Raw genomic sequence first — 19,726 nt, 5'->3', positions numbered from 1 at the left:
AGTGTAACATTTGCTCCCAGCCTGTAATTCCCTTTTACAACTTTGAGAAACTTGTCTCCTGCTACTGCTATAAATCAGGGGGGCCCTTGTTCAGGAGAGCAGGAAGATAAACAACTGCCAAAGTACTTAGCCAGCTCGTTTCTGCCTGGCATGAAACATACAAACATTTGCAAATATATCTTTAAGCTCATTTTAAAATACAGGCCTTGATCAGATGCCTCAGGGGTGGGGAGATGGATCCCAAAGCAGCCATTTAGAAGACTTAACAAAATGAATGCAGGGCCTGTCTCCACGATGAACAGATAACCAACACCCTTCTGATAGTGATGCTCTGGATTCAGTTCTCCTGCATGGAACAGGAGGATGAACTTAATGGCCTTCAGGAGTCCTTCAGGTGCTATGATTCTAATACCTGTAAATAAAAATGCTCTGCACATTAAAGGAAGGAGGCTGTACAAAGACATAAAGGACAACTGCAACCTGCTATTGTTCTCTTTTTTTAAAAAAAAAAAAAAAACAAGCAGTTTTTTTAGAGGATAAACTTGTTAAATAAATAAAAGGTCACCTGAAAGAATCTTGACTAAACCTCCAGCCAGTGCTTTGACAGGGGAGTGAACAACAAATGACATCTATGACTGGAGAGACACTTCTGGAATTTTGCCAGTCCCAAAAATATCGAGATGATTGATTGACTGCCAAAATAATGTTGCCTGCTGTATGCAGGATTGCAGAGCTAATACAGCTCTTAATGAATGGCAATGAAGACCTTTCCATGGCAGAAAACAGAAGTCTTGCCCCTCTGGTGCTGTCCTTTCTGTTACTGCTGACTTATACAAATTTAATCAAGGGAGGAAAAGGGGTGTGTTCCCCCCCCCCCCGACTGCCAGGTTAACAGTGTTCACTCAAACAAAAATGCACTGTTGCCGGCATGTATAAAATCACCAACAGGGATTCTGCTTTCAAGTCCGTGGAATGAGAGGGCAGAAAGATGTTGTAGGCTGCTACCTTGTTGGTATTCAGACTGATGGATTGTTTTGTGGGTGTATTCTGCAATATGTCTTTGGATGCAATAACAGTGCATCAGCGACTGATTTAGACTGGACTATCCACACGTTATTCTGCTTCATTAGGTGTTCTGTGATGCTCCCCCAATGTGGTTGCATTATTGGTGTTTGGAGGGGCACACTAGCGCAGCAGAAGCAGGACAAAAAAATAAAGTGGAACATTAAAAGTTATAAAAAGGATTACAGCAGGAAGCTACAAGATATGCACCAAATGGAAATGAAGCAGTAAAGGTAAAGGGACCCCTGACCATTAGGTCCAGTCGTGGCCGACTCTGGGGTTGCGGCGCTTATCTCGCTTTACTGGCCGAGGGAGCCGGCATACAGCTTCTGGGTCATGTGGCCAGCATGACTAAACCGCTTCTGGTGAACCAGAGCAGCGCACGGAAACACCGTTTGCGTTCCCACTGGAGCGGTTCCTATTTATCTACTTGCACTTTGACATGCTTTCGAACTGCTAGGTGGGCAGGAGCAGGGACCGTCGTGAGGATTCGAACCGCCAACCTTATGATCGGCAAGTCCTAGGCTGTGTGATTTAACCCACAGTGCCACCCGCGTCCCTAAATGAAGCATTATATCTACCAAAAAACTTGAGCAGGCACAAAAAATATTGAAAACAATTTCACATGTGCCACCCCGATGCCATCAATGAGCAGGAACCATCATGAACGTACAGTAAAAAGGGCATCAGGAAGGATTCTTACTTAACTGTTGTAGTGCATGCCCATTCTTTTCCTGTACAGAAGACAAGGCTTTGCAATCTAAAAGCTTACTTAGCTGGTATTTCTCAATGCTTTTCTCAATTTCACATACCAAATGGTTGTGATTTTTCTACCATTTCCTGACCTAGTTTTGTTTTCAGTGAAGAATCCTAGCAGGTCAGACATCCCAGCAGACTACAGCTGCTAGGATAGCATATCCATAGTACCCTTTTCTTCTTTCTTCTCCTCTGCACGCCCCCCCCTCTGGAATCCTGCAGGTTCAAACTGCCCCCTGGTGGCTGTGCTTGGACTATGACTAAATGTTTCTACAGATAGAAGGAGTTTTCTTGTCATCCCTCCAGCTATCAAGGTAGTTTCCTATGCTTCCTATTCTTTCCCATACCATCCTTCTACTGCCACAGGGCAAGCAGATTTGGGGGAACAAAAGAATTGCCATGTTTCTATGTGCTTGAATGTGTGTCTGTGCAGTTGTTAAACTGGGCAGATGGCATCCATATGCTTGCAGCTACTGAGCTACATCTTGGCTTCTCCTTGCCATGTGATTATCTGCCCAAATACAGAATTTAATTTACCATTATCTCTTATGTAGAGGTGGAAGGGAAGTTCTGAACAGTTGCAGAATCATAGAGGTTGAAGGTGCATCAGCAAGTCTTCTAGTCCAAATCCCTGCTGATTCAGGAAATCTACTACTAACCATAGGAACCTGACGACTGACCATAGGAGCCCAGGAAGCTGTCCTATACTGAGTCAGACTACTACTAGTGGCAGCTGGACTGGTGACTGGGAGTGGCCGCCAAGACCACATAACACCAGTCCTGAAAGGCCTTCATTGGCTCCCAGTATGTTTCTGAGCACAATTCAAAGTGTTGGTGCTGACCTTTAAAGCCCTAAACAGCCTCGGCCCAGTATACCTGAAGGAGCGTCTCCACCCCCATCGTTCTGCCCAGACACTGAGGTCCAGCTCCAAGGGCCTTCTGGCAGTTCCCTCGCTGCGAGAAGCCAAGTTACAGGGAACCAGGCAGAGGGCCTTCTCGGTAGTGGCTCCCACCCTGTGGAACGCCCTCCCATCAGATGTCAAAGAGAAAAACAACTACCAGACTTTTAGAAAACATCTGAAGGCAGCCCTGTTTAGAGAAGTTTTTAATGTTTGATGTTTTATTGTGTTTTTAATATTCTGTTGGAAGCTGCCCAGAGTAGCTGGGGAGGCCCAGGCAGATGGGCGGGGTATAAGTAATAAATGTTGTTGTTGTTGCTGCTGCTGCTGCTGCTGCTCAGTGTTGTTTACACTGACTGGCAGCAGCTTTTCATGACTTCAAACAGCTGTCTCTCCCAGACTTACTTGGAGATGCCGGGGATTGAACTCTGAACCTTCTGCACCTAAGGCAGATGCTTTCATACTGAGCTACTGCCCTTCATCCAGGCTCTGCTTCGTTACCCCTAATGAAGCAGAGTATGACCACCTACCAAAGCAATCTGCTCCACTGTGGAAAAACCTCATGACATTAGAGGGTTCTTCCTAACGTTTAATCTAAATGCTTCTTCCTTCAATTTTAACCTGTTTGGTTGTTTGTTCCTCCCTGGATCCACAGAAAACAAGTTTTCTCTCCATCTACTCTTGGACAGCCTTCCAAATGTTTGAAGATGGTTTATATATCACTGCCTCATTCATCTTTTGCCTAGGCTAAACATACCTGATTCCTTCAACCTTTCCTCACAGGATTTCTCCTCCAGACCCTTCACCTTATGCTTCTGAAACCATGGGGCTCAGAGCTGGACACATCATGCCAAGTGAAAGGCTTTCATGAATCTGGGGTACTTCTGGACTTGGAGCAGGACTGAAATTGCTATTTAAAGGTAAAGGGACCCTTGACTATTAGGTCCAGTCGTGGCCAACTCTGGGGTTGCGGCGCTCATCTTGCTTTATTGGCTGAGGGAGCTGGCAGACAGCTTCCGGGTCATGTGGCCAGCATGACTAAGCCACTTCTGGTGAACCAGAGCAGCACATGGAAATGCTGTTTACCTTCCTGCTGGAGTGGTACCTATTTATCTACTTGCACTTTGACGTGCTTTCAAACTGCTAGGTTGGCAGGAGTGGGAACAGAGCAACGGGAGCTCACCCTGTTGCGGGGATTCGAACTGCCGACCTTCTGATCGGCAAGCCCTAGGCTCTGTGGTTTGACCCACAGCGCCACCCGCGTCCCAATAATAGACCCTATAGGTCACCTCAGGCACGCAACCAGCTCCAGCTCCCCATGTGTAACCTAATAATAAGTATCAACCTCAGAACTGGAAACAAAATAAGAATCTCGGCATGATTTGCGCAGAAATAAAATTTCCAACTTGATTAAACAAAGGCAAAAGATGGATAAGATCTAGCAAGTCCATCTAGCCTAACCTTCCCCAATCTGATACCCTTCAAATATTTTAGATGCCCATTCATGACTGACTGTTCACCATACTGACTGGGGCTAATGAGAACTGGAGCAGACTAGCTCGTGGAAGGCTGATCTAATCAGTTTTTAATACATAAAGATCATAAATATGTAAAATAATATAAACAACTGCCCCTGGTTTATTGCTAGATCAGTTCCTTTTGCCTTTATATAAAATGAATTCCATTATATACCATAAAAACCTCTGTATAGTTTTAGAGGAAACTGAATATGTGAATTTTTCATACAATTGAGAACTAAAGAGCTAGAAATAAAAAATGTAGTTATATTGCTTCTCCTAAAGTATAGCCCTTTTGAAAAGTTTGTTTTTGTGTTTGTGTTTTTGCTGCTGAAAGGAAATTGGTCTTGATCTAGAGTTATTTCTGTTCCCACAAAACTGTCTATTTATAGTTCCTTGGAATGGAGTTGATTTAGAATCCTTTAAATCTGGGAATTTTAATTATGGTGTGTCTGTGAGAAGTATACAACCATAAAATGAATAGTATAAAATATCAAGAGTGTAGAATCATTGGCACAGGGGCCACTATAAGAGGGCTGGAGAACCAAATTTTAACTCCAAGCCAAACTGAATAGTTAGAACTTCTGTCTGGCAGCCAGAATGTATTATGAAGTCAGTTGGATTTAATTGCGCTGTCGTTATCTGTAACCATGACAACTATCCACAACAACAATTAATGGTTCCATTTAGGACTTTTGAGCCAATTAAACCTTTTATGCTGAAGAAAATGTACTGTAAATGGTTCCATGGGAAACAAGAATGCAGGCCTCAGAAGCTGGAGAGGGAACTGCTGCCTCACATTATTGAGTGCAAACTTCTCTGAAGCTCAGATTTCTCATCTGGAGATAACCTATTTGTAGCCTAGTCTCTCTCTCACACACACCCAACATGAACCAGATGCATATAGATGAGTTACCATTTATACCTAAAGATGCCTTAATACAGTATCTGAGTTTTTAGTCAGCTTCAATTAAAGGTTCAAATATGGTAGATTCATAAGGGTGGCCCAGATGGCCTGTAGCACAACAGTAAACCACATGGGTCAGTGCTGTCCCACGTAAAGTTACGAGACATCCCCGTTTCCCAGGGACAGTCCCTAGATTTACAAACCAGTCCCCTGACAAAATCCATCTATTTAGTAGTTGAAAAGTGTCCCAGGATTCATTGAAAAAAATCTGGTAACCTTCATCCCACTGCACAGAAGAAGGTCATCATTCATGGACTCCCTACTTTGGACATTTGGCCTCAAACTGGTGGCATGAGGACCTTAGCCCATTCATCATCACTCACATGTTTCATTTATATGCAAAAAAATAAATAAATACCTGAGGAGGACTTAAATGCATGTGACTATTGCACTACTTAGGCAAAGACTTTGCCAGCCTATTGGTTTCACCGTCCTCTCAGTCAGACAACTACAGTGGTACCTCAGGTTAAGAACTTGATTCATTCTGGAGGTCCGTTCTTAACCTGAAACTGTTCTTAACCTGAGGTACCACGTTTGCTAATGGGGCCTCCCGCTGCCGCCGCACCACCGCCGTACGATTTCTGTTCTCATCCTGAGGCAAAGTTCTTAACCCGAGGTACTATTTCTGAGTTAGCGGAGTCTGTAACCTGAAGCGTCTGTAACCCGAGGTACCACTACATTGAGTGAGAAATACCCAAATGACTGCTGCCGCCTATGTACTCAGATACATGTATGCACCCTGCATCCATATGGGACTGCAACACAGGCACACAGCTCAGAAGCCATTGTGAGTTCATGGGATGCAAGCTAATTATTCCAGCTGGATATTGTTCTGCTGAACATTAGATTTCTGATTTGCTACGAAAAAGATCTCAAGTATGCACATGCAGGTGTCAGTTGTCTAACAGTGAGCAAGGAAGAATTTAGGGAGCAATCTTGGCTATAATGATGCATACATAACTCCTGCTGGTGTCAGGGCAGGGAGGGGGTAGGTGCAATTATGTGGGATTGCACAAAGGAGGAATTCTGTTGTTAACCCTTTTTTATAATATAAGTCCTAACCATTTGTCAGCAACTGGAAAGCTATCAACAACTGTTCATAAATGTTACGGAATATAAAAGCGGCTCATAAATTGATTCATAATACAGGAAGGGATGGATCCAAAGGACCAAAGCATAAAATATAGATGGGCTCATAAAATATAGAAATGTCCTCCACAGGGTTAGAAACTATTGAAATGAGACCAAAAGAGAATGTTTATTAGGGCTGACAGCAATAATCAGTATGCTTGTTTAGCACCATCCATGTGCATAGCACTTTGCAGAGCATGAGGGGATAGGCCCCCTGCCCTGAAATGCTTCTGAATCAAAATTTAAAATGGGAAACTAAGAGAGGACAGTGAGGGATGTGGAGACAGGGGTAAATAGGAAAGTTGCATGAGTCTGCATCAATTATATGTGCTTAATTACAGGCTTAGTTGCAGTTAGTGGTGACTGGTGTACCCTTGTTCTGTAGTGCAACAAAAGCGGGACAAAAATATCCCCCAAACCCCAGAACAGTTGTGGTATGAAAAGTCACAGGATTTTAGCATGAAATGGCTAAAATTATTGCAACCAAAACAATATGCTACCCCAAGCACTCCATAGCTTTTGCAGGTGAAAATGGCATTGAAACCATCCCAATGACATCACAAGCTCAAATAATGCTGAAGGCTCAATAAGAAGGGCCCATAGCGTGATACATCCCTGTGAGAAAGATTTTCCAACTTCTGCTCACAATGAATTTGGAAATGAAGAGAATGGGGGAATTCCTCATGCAAAGGTGGAAGACACAGTTAAGCAGGGTATTTTATTCTTCTCTGCTATAGGAGTCTGGTGGTGCTACATTTCTGACTTTGAAATAAACCACAGCATTGCAAAAAAGAAAAAGAAAAACGAAAAGCACAGACAAGCCATTATTATTTTATGATTTTTCTAACATCTGCCCTCCCAGTTATACAGCTTTTGACCCAAATAACCAACTGAGATCCTTGCTTGTTTCTCATGTCAGCCAAAGGCTCTCAGTGTCCATACCAAAGTCCTGTGAAAACATGAGAATTCAATTATAATATAAAAATTTTAATTTTTAATAGACAGTTTGTTTCAGGCCCAGTCCTTTGAGCCAGAAGCAGAAATGGCCAAGTGAGGGAGGCGGCTGTAGTTGGGCTTTCCATTTATATTGGTTAACTCAGGGATGATTTTGATTTGGCAATTGTGACTGCCAAGTCCAAAGTGGTTGCAATTGCCTCAGTGTTTCTGGTAACTGCCACAAAATTGCTCACTTTCTGGACTGCACTCATGACATGGAGGTTTTCCATACCACTGGCAGTGTGGACAATAAGCAAATCAAATACTTTTATAACCTACTTTGGCCAGATTCCTCCCCAGAACAGAACCAGCCAAGTTTAGACACTGTGTTTACCTGACATCCTCAAGGTGTATTTCTAGAATGTCTCAATAAACAAAAAGAAACATTACTCCAAATAAAAACCCTTTATCCATTTCCCTAAAGAATTTTTAAAATATAAATGAAGCTTCCTGGAATAGTGAAGTTGAGATCCCATAAAATGATGCGGGAGAGATGAGAATTAAATCCTAGGTATTATGAACTGAGCAAGCATGTTGGAAATGGTGAATTAGCTACATCATCATTCAAATTTAAAATATTCCCTGGAAGTAGCTATTTCGTCTGAAGCTCATTATCATCATCATTAAAAAATAAAAATCTGCAGGTGTTAACTGGGATCCCACTTTCAATAAATATTTGTGATTGCATCAGTTTTGAGGAGGTCATATTGCTCTGTTTCTGGTCAGTGCATATCCTGTAGCTTCCATGCCTCAAATGTTCTGCCTTTGTTGCTAGCGCAGGAGTGCTCCTCCAGATGACAAGAATGCAGTCTCATTCGGGAAGGATTGCAGAACTAACAAAGCGGAATGATGTGCAGTGTGAATCCACCACTAAGGCACCATTACTACATCAATGACATGTTGCAGAATACACCACCCAAAAACAAACAAACACAATCTGGAGGAGCTCCAAGAAACATCAAAAAGAAACTATTGGCCAAGAACCTAGTCTATGGTTGCAGTCCAATGCACATGTACCTGGGGGTAAGCCCCATTGAACTTAATAACCCTTCTCAATAGACCTGCATAGAATTGCAATGTCAGCCTTGTGTTTTAGATAAATCCATCACACAAGTCTGCCACTGTACAATTCCAGAAGTGTTATTTTGAAGTGATAACATGGAGACTTTATGATCATTTGTGGCATTATATAGCAATGACCTTGGCCATAGGTGCAAAGGTGTTTTGTGAGGAGTCAGGCAGGTCATCCTCCTATCTTTACCATATGACCCTTTAGATTAGATGCCTAAAGCACCCCTCCACTCCCACAAAAATATCTCCCCAAACCAGGGGCGAGCAAGACTCAGCAATTGGCTGAGCAAGCAGTGCCCTCTGTTTATTTTAAACAGTAGTGCATTTTTATTTTAAAGTGGCTTTTCCTTCCCTTTTGCCTACCATTCCCTGTGCTTTGCAGGTTGGAGGTGACAGCTAGACACATTTGCATTGCTTCCACCTGAGCAGCTCCCAAATTATCTCTTCTAAGTATCGCTAATTATGTTTCAGAGCTAACAGCTGTAGTTAAGCTATAAAGATTTTAAACTTGAGTCTCATTTCAACCAAAATAGAAACTGGCTTTTTAATAGACTGTGCTCAAAGGTGTAAGAGGTGAGGAAATCTAGCAGTTGGGGAATGCAAATAGTTTGGGTTGCCAGCTTGTAACAACAGACATTCGCAGCCGGTTTGCAAAAATACTGGATGTGCTAATGGGCAATGGTGAGAGGAGACTGAAGGGGGTGGTGAATGATGGTAGAAGCACCCTCAACATGTTATTTGCTCTTGTGCTCGGTTCTTGCTTGAGGGTCCCCACAGGCATTGGGGAGCATTGTGAGAACAGGTTGTTGGACTAAATAACCCATTGGCCTGATCCAGGAGGCTTTTCTTGTGTGACTGCAGTTTATAGGAGAACTCTTAAGTGCCTATCAGAGGAGACTGACAAGAAAGAATCGAGGGAATCTCTGAATGATGGGAAATGTATGACTGTGACTATGGGGGGTGCAGGACTGCTAGGCTTCAGCTTTGAATTCTGGGGTGGGGGAAAATACTGGTAGGGTGTTTTTGCCCTCACTTTGCTCTCAAAAAACAACACCCCATGGAGCAAACACCACCCTCAATTTGTTGTTATCTACAGTTGACAGGTGGGCTCTGGGGATGCTAAGAGTGTCTTAGCTGTGTGTGCCAATTCACAAATTGCAACTGCAAAATGGTTGCATGTTCAGACCTTTTAACCTCCCCCTTAAATAAATTCAGACAAGACTCAAATTTTGGTTTGGTTTTGGGCAGAATTTATTGATTACATCAAGTGAGTGGTTGCATAGTCTCTGGTTCGACTAGTTCCCTGCACCGTGGCAGGTAGCGCTGACCCAGGACACCAGCATAGGTCAGCCTAGGGTGAACACCTGGAACAACGGAAAGCCATGGTCAGGCTAGTCCACCACTCAGATGTCCCCCTGGACTCAGGCATGGGCACAACCCCTCTCAGGGTTGACCAAACCATTGAGTCCCTGGATTCCTTTAACGGAATACCCTTCTCATAGGGGTGGCAAGAGCGTTCTCCCATCCCTATCACCTGAACCAGAGCCTATCCACAACCTTACAAGTTGTGACGATTTGCTATGCAGCAGATGAAACCCAAATGGCAACAGCCAATCAGCCAAGTGGGGGAAATTCCTGCCGTGCCCCTGTTCCAATGACAGATGACACATGACAGCATAGCAAGGTCAAGCGCAAGCCCTAAATATAGGGAGAGGTGGGCGGGTGTTCCAATGCACTGGCCCAAAGAGGAAGCTTGGGGACACATGCATAGGCATATATAGGTCCCTCGATCCCATTGGCCTGATTAAACCCTGCATCGAGGGACCTACCAATATGGTGTTGTGGCTATCCAATCATACCCATCCACAACACAGGGTGTTGGTTGTCAGGTCGCACCGCAACACGTGTCCTCTTTGAGGGAAGACACAATATGGCCTGGCTTTAAAAGGTAAAGGGACCCCTGACCATTAACGTGCTTTCGAACTGCTAGGTTGGCAGGAGCAGGGACCGAGCAACGGGAGCTCACACCATAGCAGGGATTCGAACCGCCAACCTTCTGATCGGCAAGCCCTAGACTCTGTGGTTTAACCCACAGTGCCACCCGCGTCCCTCATGGCCTGGCTTTAGTATTCCCCAAACTGTAATACACGCTGCCATTGGAAACTATCCAGAAAACTCCCATTGGCTCAAAATGCAGGCAAAGATGCCCAGTGGTTCCCAGGTCATTTCAAGGAACAATTCAAAATGGTTGTTTTAATACAGTATTTGAAAGTCTCAGTAGCCTGTCTCCAGTATATCTCTGGAAGCATCTTCCCCCATATAGACCACCTATCTTCTCTATCTACTGTTTGGATAGTGGAGAGAAGCAGGGAACCTGATCAGTGGTGGCACCCTTTCAGAGGAATTCCCTTCTCAGGCTAACTCCCTCCCGACTTTTTCAGAAAACTGTGAAATTCTTTTTATTTCAGCAGGCCCTCAGAAGGCTAGGAATTATTTTGAATTGGAGTGGCCTCTTTTATTGCCTTAGGTGCTCTTTTGAAATGGCTGGCATTTTACAACACTCTGATCTTAGCTTTTAGAGTTTTTAATGAATATTAGATTGTTGTTGCCCTTATTTGCGTTATGTTGTATACTGCCTCGAGTTAATTGGGTGGAATAGAAGTTCTTAATAAAAAAATCAAGTGAATTCTATTTCACATTTCTTTAAATGCAGAAAGTATGCAAGGTGCCTTCTCTTCAGGTAGATGCTATTTCTAGCCTTATCAAACCCTACATAATTTTTAAAAGATTCTTCATTCATCTTAATTTAAGACCAATCAACATAATCGTATTACAGCTTTTCCTATCAAGTGCTAGGAAATGAGCCAATTTGATCAAATGAGGTTTAAATTGGAGCCAGGAGAGTATATTTAACACTTAATCAGGATGAAATAAATCCAGAGCTCATATAATTTGAGTGCCATTTCTTTGAAAGTGCAAGCTTTATACTGCTGTACAACTGCTACCATGTGACAGCCTGATCCATAGCCCAGTTAAGCTGAAGTACTTGGCTTTTATTTGAATGATTCTCACTGAAGCCCCATACATTAAACAGGCTTGGTTTAGCTTGATGGGAGATTAGGCTTACCACAGAGACACCAAAGAATATTCTCAGGTTAAATAAGAGTACACCCATCTATAGGCACTCTCTTATTTAAAAAGACATGCATATGATACTCTCTTCCACATAGGATTTTCATTGTCTATTGGATTTAGGATCGTAGCAAACTGCATTATACTGAGTAAGACCATTGGTCTGTCTAGTATTGTCTATATATTGACTGGCAACAACTCTTCAGGAATTCAGAAACTGATCTCTCGCAGCCCTACCTAGGGATGTTGAGGATTGAAACTAGAACCTTTGGCATGCAAACCAGATGCTCCAACACTGAGCTATGCCCCCCCAATTTATGTGGGCTGTAGGGTAACATCATCAACGGCCCTGCTGTGAAGCTGCTTGGGGTTTCAGGATAAAAGTTTAAACGTTATTAACTCAAAAGTATCCATTCCAGACCTGCCAAAATACAGTGGACTGTACTTCAAATCAATGTCAACATGGAGAAGTTCCACATAAAGGTCTAAGAGGACTTACATTCCAGTGGTGGTCCACATTTCAAGGAATTCACGGTACTTAAGCTAACTTGGAAAAGGTCATTGAGGAGCTGTAAAACCGAGTTTTCCTCTTTTGGGGCTTCACTGCTTCCCATGCCAGCATGTGCTTGCATAATTCAAGGGGGATTCTGGGAAGAGAAAACATGTGGTGGCAAGCAGGCAAATAAGGAAGATCCACCACTGTAACAGTAGGTGACATTGTTTTTACCCAGTTTAAATTCTTTCCCCTAAACTATTTGTAACATTTCTTGCTGCCATGCTGAAAACCACTGAGATGGTGGTCCCATTTTGCCACCTGGGAACACCAATGGATTGGTTGAATTGGGGAGGCAATTTTCAACTCATCTTCAATTGATTTAGCAACCACTGCTTAGCAACCACTGTTTAGCAACCACTGCTGCTCCTGCAGAGGAGTTTGGAGTCTTCTGTAAAAGAGAAACTGGGCAGATCTTAGAAATAGTACTTCCGGGCATGGTTCATGGTCCCACCCTACTGAAGTTTCATCCCAAGGTGCCATCTTGGAAGCAGTCTCTAATAGAGAGGGTGTTCTGATGCTATCCCCAGCCAAGGGGCACATCGTATTCTTTTCACAGACCTATATAGGGGCCTCCATTTCACATATATTCTCAAGATAGTAAAAGTGAAGTAATGTGCATATGAATAGGTTTTTTTAATCATTGCTTTTCTGGCAGGTAACTGGTAAATGTTGTGGTGTTTGATTCCTTTGGGTTGGAGTAGGGAGCGCAGGGAGCACCCAGAAGCATTCTATTACAGAAAACAAGGAAGAGGCAACATTAAAAACTCATTGCAGATGCTCAAACAAAAGCCCCGAGGGGTTGAAGCTGCTCTTTCACATACAAATCATGGCAAATAATTGAACAGAGTGCAGTTTGTATTTCATAAGCACTGAGGTCTTGGAAAATCTTCATATACAAAATGATAACAGCTGCTGTGCATTATGCATGGCGTACTGCTGCTCTGTAGTTATGCTACAAAAATTGGTTTCTTGCTGCTGCAAAGCAAGAGTATTAGTTTACAAAAAAGGGACAAAATAAAGAAATTCATAAAGGAGCTGCTGATTATGTTAATAGACCTTAGCTAGAACAGAAAACATCCAGTATCTGGAGGGGGGTGGGTGAGTATTCAGTGGGTCAGCATGCATTCTGTTCTTCTAAACTGGTGTGCAACAACTCTTTCCATGCACACTGTAAGCTGGTTCATATAGCACTCTAGAAGGAATGGGAAATCTGTGACCCTCGGAGGTTGTTAGACTCCAGCTCCCATCAGCACCAGCCATAATGGGCAATGGTCAAGGATGATGGGAGCCCGAAGTCTAACAACATCTGTATTCTTATTGTAATATGTGGAAACCGTTATCACTTTTGTGTACCTTTCTAGATTGCATAGGGTCAGTCTACCAAGAAAAGCTGTTGTGTATAGGGTCAACTAGCATAGATCTTTGATGTTAAGGGCTTTACATGTGGTTGCAGAAAATGTATGAGGCTAAGCTTGACTGTGTGCTCTGCCTCACATTTCTCCTCAATGCTTAACCCTGCATTTTTCAGAATCAAGTATGTAGTTTGTTCAGGAATGGTAAGGTGGGCAAGAAGAGTTAGAGTGGATGTGTACATTTGAGGAAGGCTGAGGATGGATTCACATTTGCAATGCTTCCATTTCACAATACTGGTAAAAACACTCTTCTGCTTTCCTCTTGCACAATGCTACTTACACCAATTAATCTTATGCCAGCTTTTTGCCATGCATCCTAAATGATGTTGGTGCTTACTGGGGCTGATGTTCAGCAACATCTGGAGGGTGAAAGGTTCCCCACATCTGCACTAGACTATCCTGATTCGAATCAGTGTGAGTACTTTAAAATAAACAAATTAGAGATATCAGTTGGGTTTCTCAACTGTTACAGCTCAGCCAAACATCTTCATCCCTGGCTGAATTATGGCTTTAATCCCAAGGAAATTAGTCTATGCAAAGTTTCAAGACAAAAATTAATTGGCAGTTCTTAACCTTCTTCATGTACAATAAATAAACACATGGGGTGTGCAGCTGTTCCAGATGTTTGTTTATACTCTCTGGAAGAAACGGCCTTGGAGCATTACATAAACATTGGCAAGGATTTTAATGTTCATATAAAAGAAGAGACTGTATACTGTAAGATCATTTTTAAATAATGCATCTACTGCTTTTTAAAAATTAGCTAGTGAATAGTTATGATACAGCCCATAGCTCTCCCTTCCTTTCATAATTAGAACTGCAGGAGTTACTTGGAGCCACATGTGAGACCAAGTGAAACTCACTTTAGCTGGAATTTCATTAGAGTCCTGAAATTTAATTCTGGATAGAAAACCAACTTTGAATGATCCAGAGCCAAATTATGGTTTAGGGTGAAATCCACAAGAAACTTAATTATTCTGGCTCATTGTTGTCCAGCAAAGCAGGGGAGGGATACTCGTGCCAGTACATTTTCCTTTATGACTGATTCTGCCTTTGGCTCTGTGGTCACAGAGGCAGGATGGGCTCTTCAGAATGGCAGAGGAGAGGAGTATTCAAGTCCGGTGACTAAGAACCATTGGTGTTCAATATCCCACTTCTCCTTGGCACAAGCTTCATAGGCCCACATTGTAAGCTAGAAAGGAGGAGAATAGTTGGAACAAATGCTGAGTGACCAGGAAGGTAGACTGTCTCTTTTTGGAGAAATGAACACACACACACACACACACACACACACACACACACACACACACTTACTTACTTCAAGTGAACCTCCTTTTATTTAGAATAGCACCATCCCAATGACCAGCATAAGCAGTAAAACGAATACCACCTCTCATCATCCTAGTATTATGGCGCAGCTATGCAACTGCAAAGGCTGTGGCTCCAATCTGGTGGAACGCTCTGTCACAAGAGACCAGGGCCCTGTGGGACTTGACATCTTTCCGCAGGGTCTGCAAGACAGAGCTGTTCTGCCAGGCCTTTGGTCGGGGTTCAGTCTGACTCCCTCTCCCCTTTCATAAGAACTTGCATGAAAGTGGCCTCCCAATTTTTCTCCCAGGCCCATATAAGTTCAGCGCAAACAGTTGGGCCTGGTGAGCATTTAAGGTCCCCAACCCTAATCTGCGGGTTGCCATCTGATTCGATTTTATTCTGATCCTGATCTGATTTGAGGATGTATTTTAATTGATTGTCTGATTTTATGTTAATGTGTTATACATTTGATGTTAGCCGTTCTGAGCCCGGCTTTGGCTGGGGAGGGTGGGATATATATATATATATATATATATATATATATATATATATATATATATATTATTATTATTATTATTATTATTTCCCTGCCAGAGAACGGTGGCCATTTGGGTTGCTGTGATTTTGCAGTGAAAAATGCACTGGGGGGGGTCGTATTCTTTCATGGTGCCCCCCAAATGCCCATTTTTGAGTGCCATGCCCCCAGGGTGAAAATGGTCTCTTTGCGCTCATGATATAAAACTGGAATATGGCATGCGTTAAGATGGCGTCCCAGATTTTGGCTTCAAAGTGTTCAGCTAAAGACGTTGTTTCTAAACATTGGCCCAGAATTTCTGAAAACCATGAACAACTAGTGGGTCAAATGATACTTTCATGCAGCCCCCTAAATTTTGTGTGGTGCCACCACTACCCGATTCTGTCATGATTCTTGACTGCATCTTGTACATCATTCAAGCAAAAACTGGCCAGTGATTACATCTTAAATGTGATGATCAACAGCTGAAGCCTTGTTGGTGGTGCTGACACCAAGGGCTGCCCCATGACAGGGCCTTTTCCGTGGTGGTTCCCTGATTGTGGAATGCCATCCCTAGGTGAGGTACACCTGTCCGCATCATTACTAACTTTCAAGAGAGGTTTGGAAGCATTCCTGTTTACCCAGGCATTTGATGACTGGAGAATACTCATCTTGTCAACCCTAAGATCACTGAATGAAATAATGTTTTTAACTGAAGTTGTTTTTTTAGACTTCTAAGTGTTTTTTAAAAAATGCTTTTGCTTTGTTTTACTTTTTAAAATGTTTGCTTGTTTGCTGCTCAGGAAGAAGGGCAGAGGATATAAATGCAATAAATACAAAATAAAATAAAAGTATATGAAGCACACATCTCTCCTACACTTGCCAGTGCAAGAAAAAAGGATTAATTCAATGGTGTTTCTTCTTCAACATTTTTTAAATTATTATTACTTTTTATTGGGTGGATTTGTGTTACAAAGCAAACAGATAAACAGGAAATGGTACATTTATTGTCTCCGCTTTCAGTTTATAGTCTTTTTCACAGTTTGTTTACATCTGGTGGGAGACATTTTTGGTGTAGACATATTGCAGTTGGGGGAGAGAGATGGGGATATGGGTTTTTTTATTCTATTGCCTATTCTTAGTGTAGGAGGTGTTGTGTCAGCATCACATGAGTAGGTCCTTTGTGTATTTATTTATTTTCATTGATGTTGCAAGAGGTTAGGGGCTCCCGAGCTTGGTTGGTTGTGTTTAGTTGATTGCGGTATGGCTTATTGGTGTGAGGTTTCTTCTTCCATATTGTCAGGCAAGTGATCTAGGATGTTGACAGTACTGTACTCCTGTATTACAATCACATTTGTCACACCCTTTCCAGCTACTGTTCATTGGAGTGACATTGGGGAAACACATTAGTTAAAGTCTGAATGGCAGGATGAACAAAAAGTGCCAGCATGCAGTGCTGACGCTCCAAAAGGTAAACACAAGTGCCATCTAGTGGAAGACACATCCTTCTTTTTGAGAGAACGGAAAAGCAATGGACAATTGTGTAGAAATGCCAAACATTGGAAAGCAAACATCCAGAAACAGGCTCTACTTAATTTTGATTATTATTCTTTAGCTTCATTTTTTGCCTAGTGTCAAGGACTGGTTGAACGCAGAGGCATGGTGGGAAAAACCGGCTGAGGAAACCCCAAGAGAAGAAAGCTCAGAGCCTGGGGATTGGTGGTGGGACAGTAATGAGTGATCAGAGGGAAAAGAGAGAGAAGACTGAGAAGAGAAGGTGTCAGAAGCTGAAGAGGTAACAGGGTTTAGGTAGCAGGGAGAGTCTATGGCAGAGAGCTGTCCAGAATCAGAATCAGAAGCAGGAGATGAGGAAGGCCAAGAAGCAGAGAGGAATCTGGATGGTGAAGAAACCAGGGTGTCTCCCCATCTTGCTGCGACAAGAACCAGGAGAGACATGAAGAGAGAGCAGAAGTTAGCTTCCTGCAGACACAGTCTCAGATTGCTGGGGAAGCAGCTACATGAATAATTCTGGTTCAGCGGGTTATCATGCTCTTTGTACAGAGGGGGTGCCACAGTAGTGCAGAAAGTCAGCAAACCAACACAATGTGATATTTTCTGAAGATTGAGCCCATCTGGAAGTCATGCTCTTTGATGTATTAGCACTTTCTCCTGGCCTCAGATGTATGAGGACTGTAGGGTGATTGGTTAGGGAAAGGAGCTCCAGGCATGTTCCAAGGAACTGTTCTCAGCATGCTTATGTCACTGGTCACAGGACTGCCTCTGGCAGCCCTCTTGTCTCAGGATCTTTGGCTGGATTGAGAAGGACTCAGATCAAGAAGATTCCCATGTGATCATAAAAATCTCTAATCAGCTCCCATCATCCTCAGAGGCTGAGGGTGACTCCTCTGCAGCTTCTTCTGCAGGAACATGCGACTGAAAAGTAGTTTGTTGTTGTTTAGTCTTTAGTCATGTCCGACTCTTCGTGACCCCATGGACCAGAGCACACCAGCCACTCCTGTCTTCCACTGCCTCCCAGTTTAGTCAAACTCATGCTGGTAGCTTCGAGAACACTATCCAACCATCTCGTCCTCTGTTGCGTGTTGAGTCCCACAGTGCCACCCCCCAAAATAATTCACACTTCACACATCAATTTTTGTTTAAGGTTTTTGGCATAATTTTTGGCCACAACTTTATTCAAATACAAAAAATGTGAGTGGTTGCTTAGGCATTGGTTATGACTATCTGTCCTGGCCCTCAAGGACAGAGCTGGCCCTTCCGGACACCACCGGAAGCCAGCGCGGGAAACAAGTATTGGGTGAGAAATGAAGCTGGGAAACAGACCCTCACCTCTCACCCTCATGTTCCGGTGGGGCTTGCACGGCCCAAGTCTGGCTCCACGGACAAGGACGAAAAGAATGGCAAGCCCCTGGATTCCTTTAACGGAATTCCCTTTCCACATCATTTGGAGGGATAGGCACTTACCCCTCCAAGCACCAATTAACCAATGCCTAACCGCCAACCTTACAAGTTGTGACGATTTGCTACGTAGTAGGCAAAAACCAAATGGCACCAGCCAATCAGCCAAGTGGCAAAATTCCTACCAGGCCCCCGCTCAAAGGCGGACAACCCCATGACAGGCATAGCAAGGTCAAGTAACCAAAGAACCACCCTATAAAAGGGAGGGGGGGCGGGTGATCCGGTGCAAAACGGCCAAGAGGACGTCCCCACGTCTGGCCCCTATATTTAAAGCCTCTGACCCCTCCTCCGAATTGGCAACAATCAAAATTCCCCAGCAACCCAATTAACCCCTTAAAGGCTAGGGTTGCTGACCAAATTTGCCTAGTCATGGTAGGGTGGCCTGTTCCCCCAACTGCAACACGTGCTCTCTGTTAGGGAGAACACGCTTTGTCCCCTTCTCCTTGTGCCCTCCATCTTTCCCAACATCAGGGTCTTTTCCAGGGAGTCTTCTCTTCTCATAAGGTCGACAAAGTATTGGAGTCTCAGATTCAGGATCTGTCCTTCCAGTGAGCACTCAGGGCTGGTTTCCTTCAGAATGGAGAGGTTTGATCTTCTTGCAGTCCATGGGACTCTCAAGAGTCTCCTCCAGCACCATAATTCAAAAGCATGAATTCTTCGGCTATCAGCCTTCTTTATGGTCCAGCTCTCACTTCCATACATCTCTACTGGGAAAACCATAGCTTTAAAGATGGGTGCTTTAAAGATGGCTTACGGGTGCTTTAAAGATGGCGTACAGTTCTTGCAAGGGCTGGGGCCAGTGCAGCCCTGCCAGCCTTCTGAAACCCTAATTGATTCTGGTCCTTGGCTGACATGCCTTCCTTAACTCCGTCAGCTGGGCAAACTGGGAGCTGCCTTGCCTTGCCGTGCCCTAATCATTTTAATTTCGCTTTCAGGGCTCCAGCAAAGCATGACAGTGTTGAAACTTTCTAGGGTGAAACTCTGCTGAACTTTGGTTCAAATCAAGCCAAGTCGGTTCATTTCAGTGAGTTCTTTCAACATGATGCTACACTGAACAATCATAATAATACTCTGAAACATCAGTATTCCCCCCCCCCCCGTTATGAGCTGCCCAATTAACAATAGCCTAATATCGGAAATAATCTATAGAAATCCCCACTGAAATCTGGTTAAGTAATATTTGTAATGTAGTTCTATGGGAACACCTAACTCACCACAGAAGGGTAATTAAAGGCACTTGAAGGATAGACATTTTGGTGTGACTTGGGTTCCTTTCTTTTCCTTTATAAACAAGACAAAATATACTTTTATTCCACCCTCAACACAAGAATCTCTGTGGATACTTGAACTGATAATACATAAATAAACATATTGCTTAGGTACTGTGTGCTGCATATGAAACTTAATAAGAATGTACTACTGGACA

The 19,726-nt window shown here is 43.3% G+C and overlaps 1 protein-coding gene across 1 annotated transcript in view; it reads right to left on the bottom strand.

Moving 5' to 3' along the window:
- Positions 1 to 281: 281 nt before the first annotated feature.
- Positions 282 to 19,726, bottom strand: part of LOC307224076 (uncharacterized protein) — a 132,754-nt gene continuing 113,309 nt past the window's right edge. The window contains exon 6 of the mRNA XM_079990567.1: positions 282 to 412. Within this exon, the coding sequence (XP_079846693.1) occupies positions 406 to 412 (7 nt within the window). The 3' untranslated portion in view covers positions 282 to 405. The remainder of the gene's footprint in view (positions 413 to 19,726) is intronic.

Source organism: Podarcis cretensis (genome assembly GCF_951804945.1).
Source record: "Podarcis cretensis genome assembly, chromosome: 9".
Lineage (NCBI taxonomy): Eukaryota > Metazoa > Chordata > Lepidosauria > Squamata > Lacertidae > Podarcis > Podarcis cretensis.
Note: the sequence above shows the minus strand (reverse complement) of the source record. Positions and strands in the feature narration are given on the sequence as shown.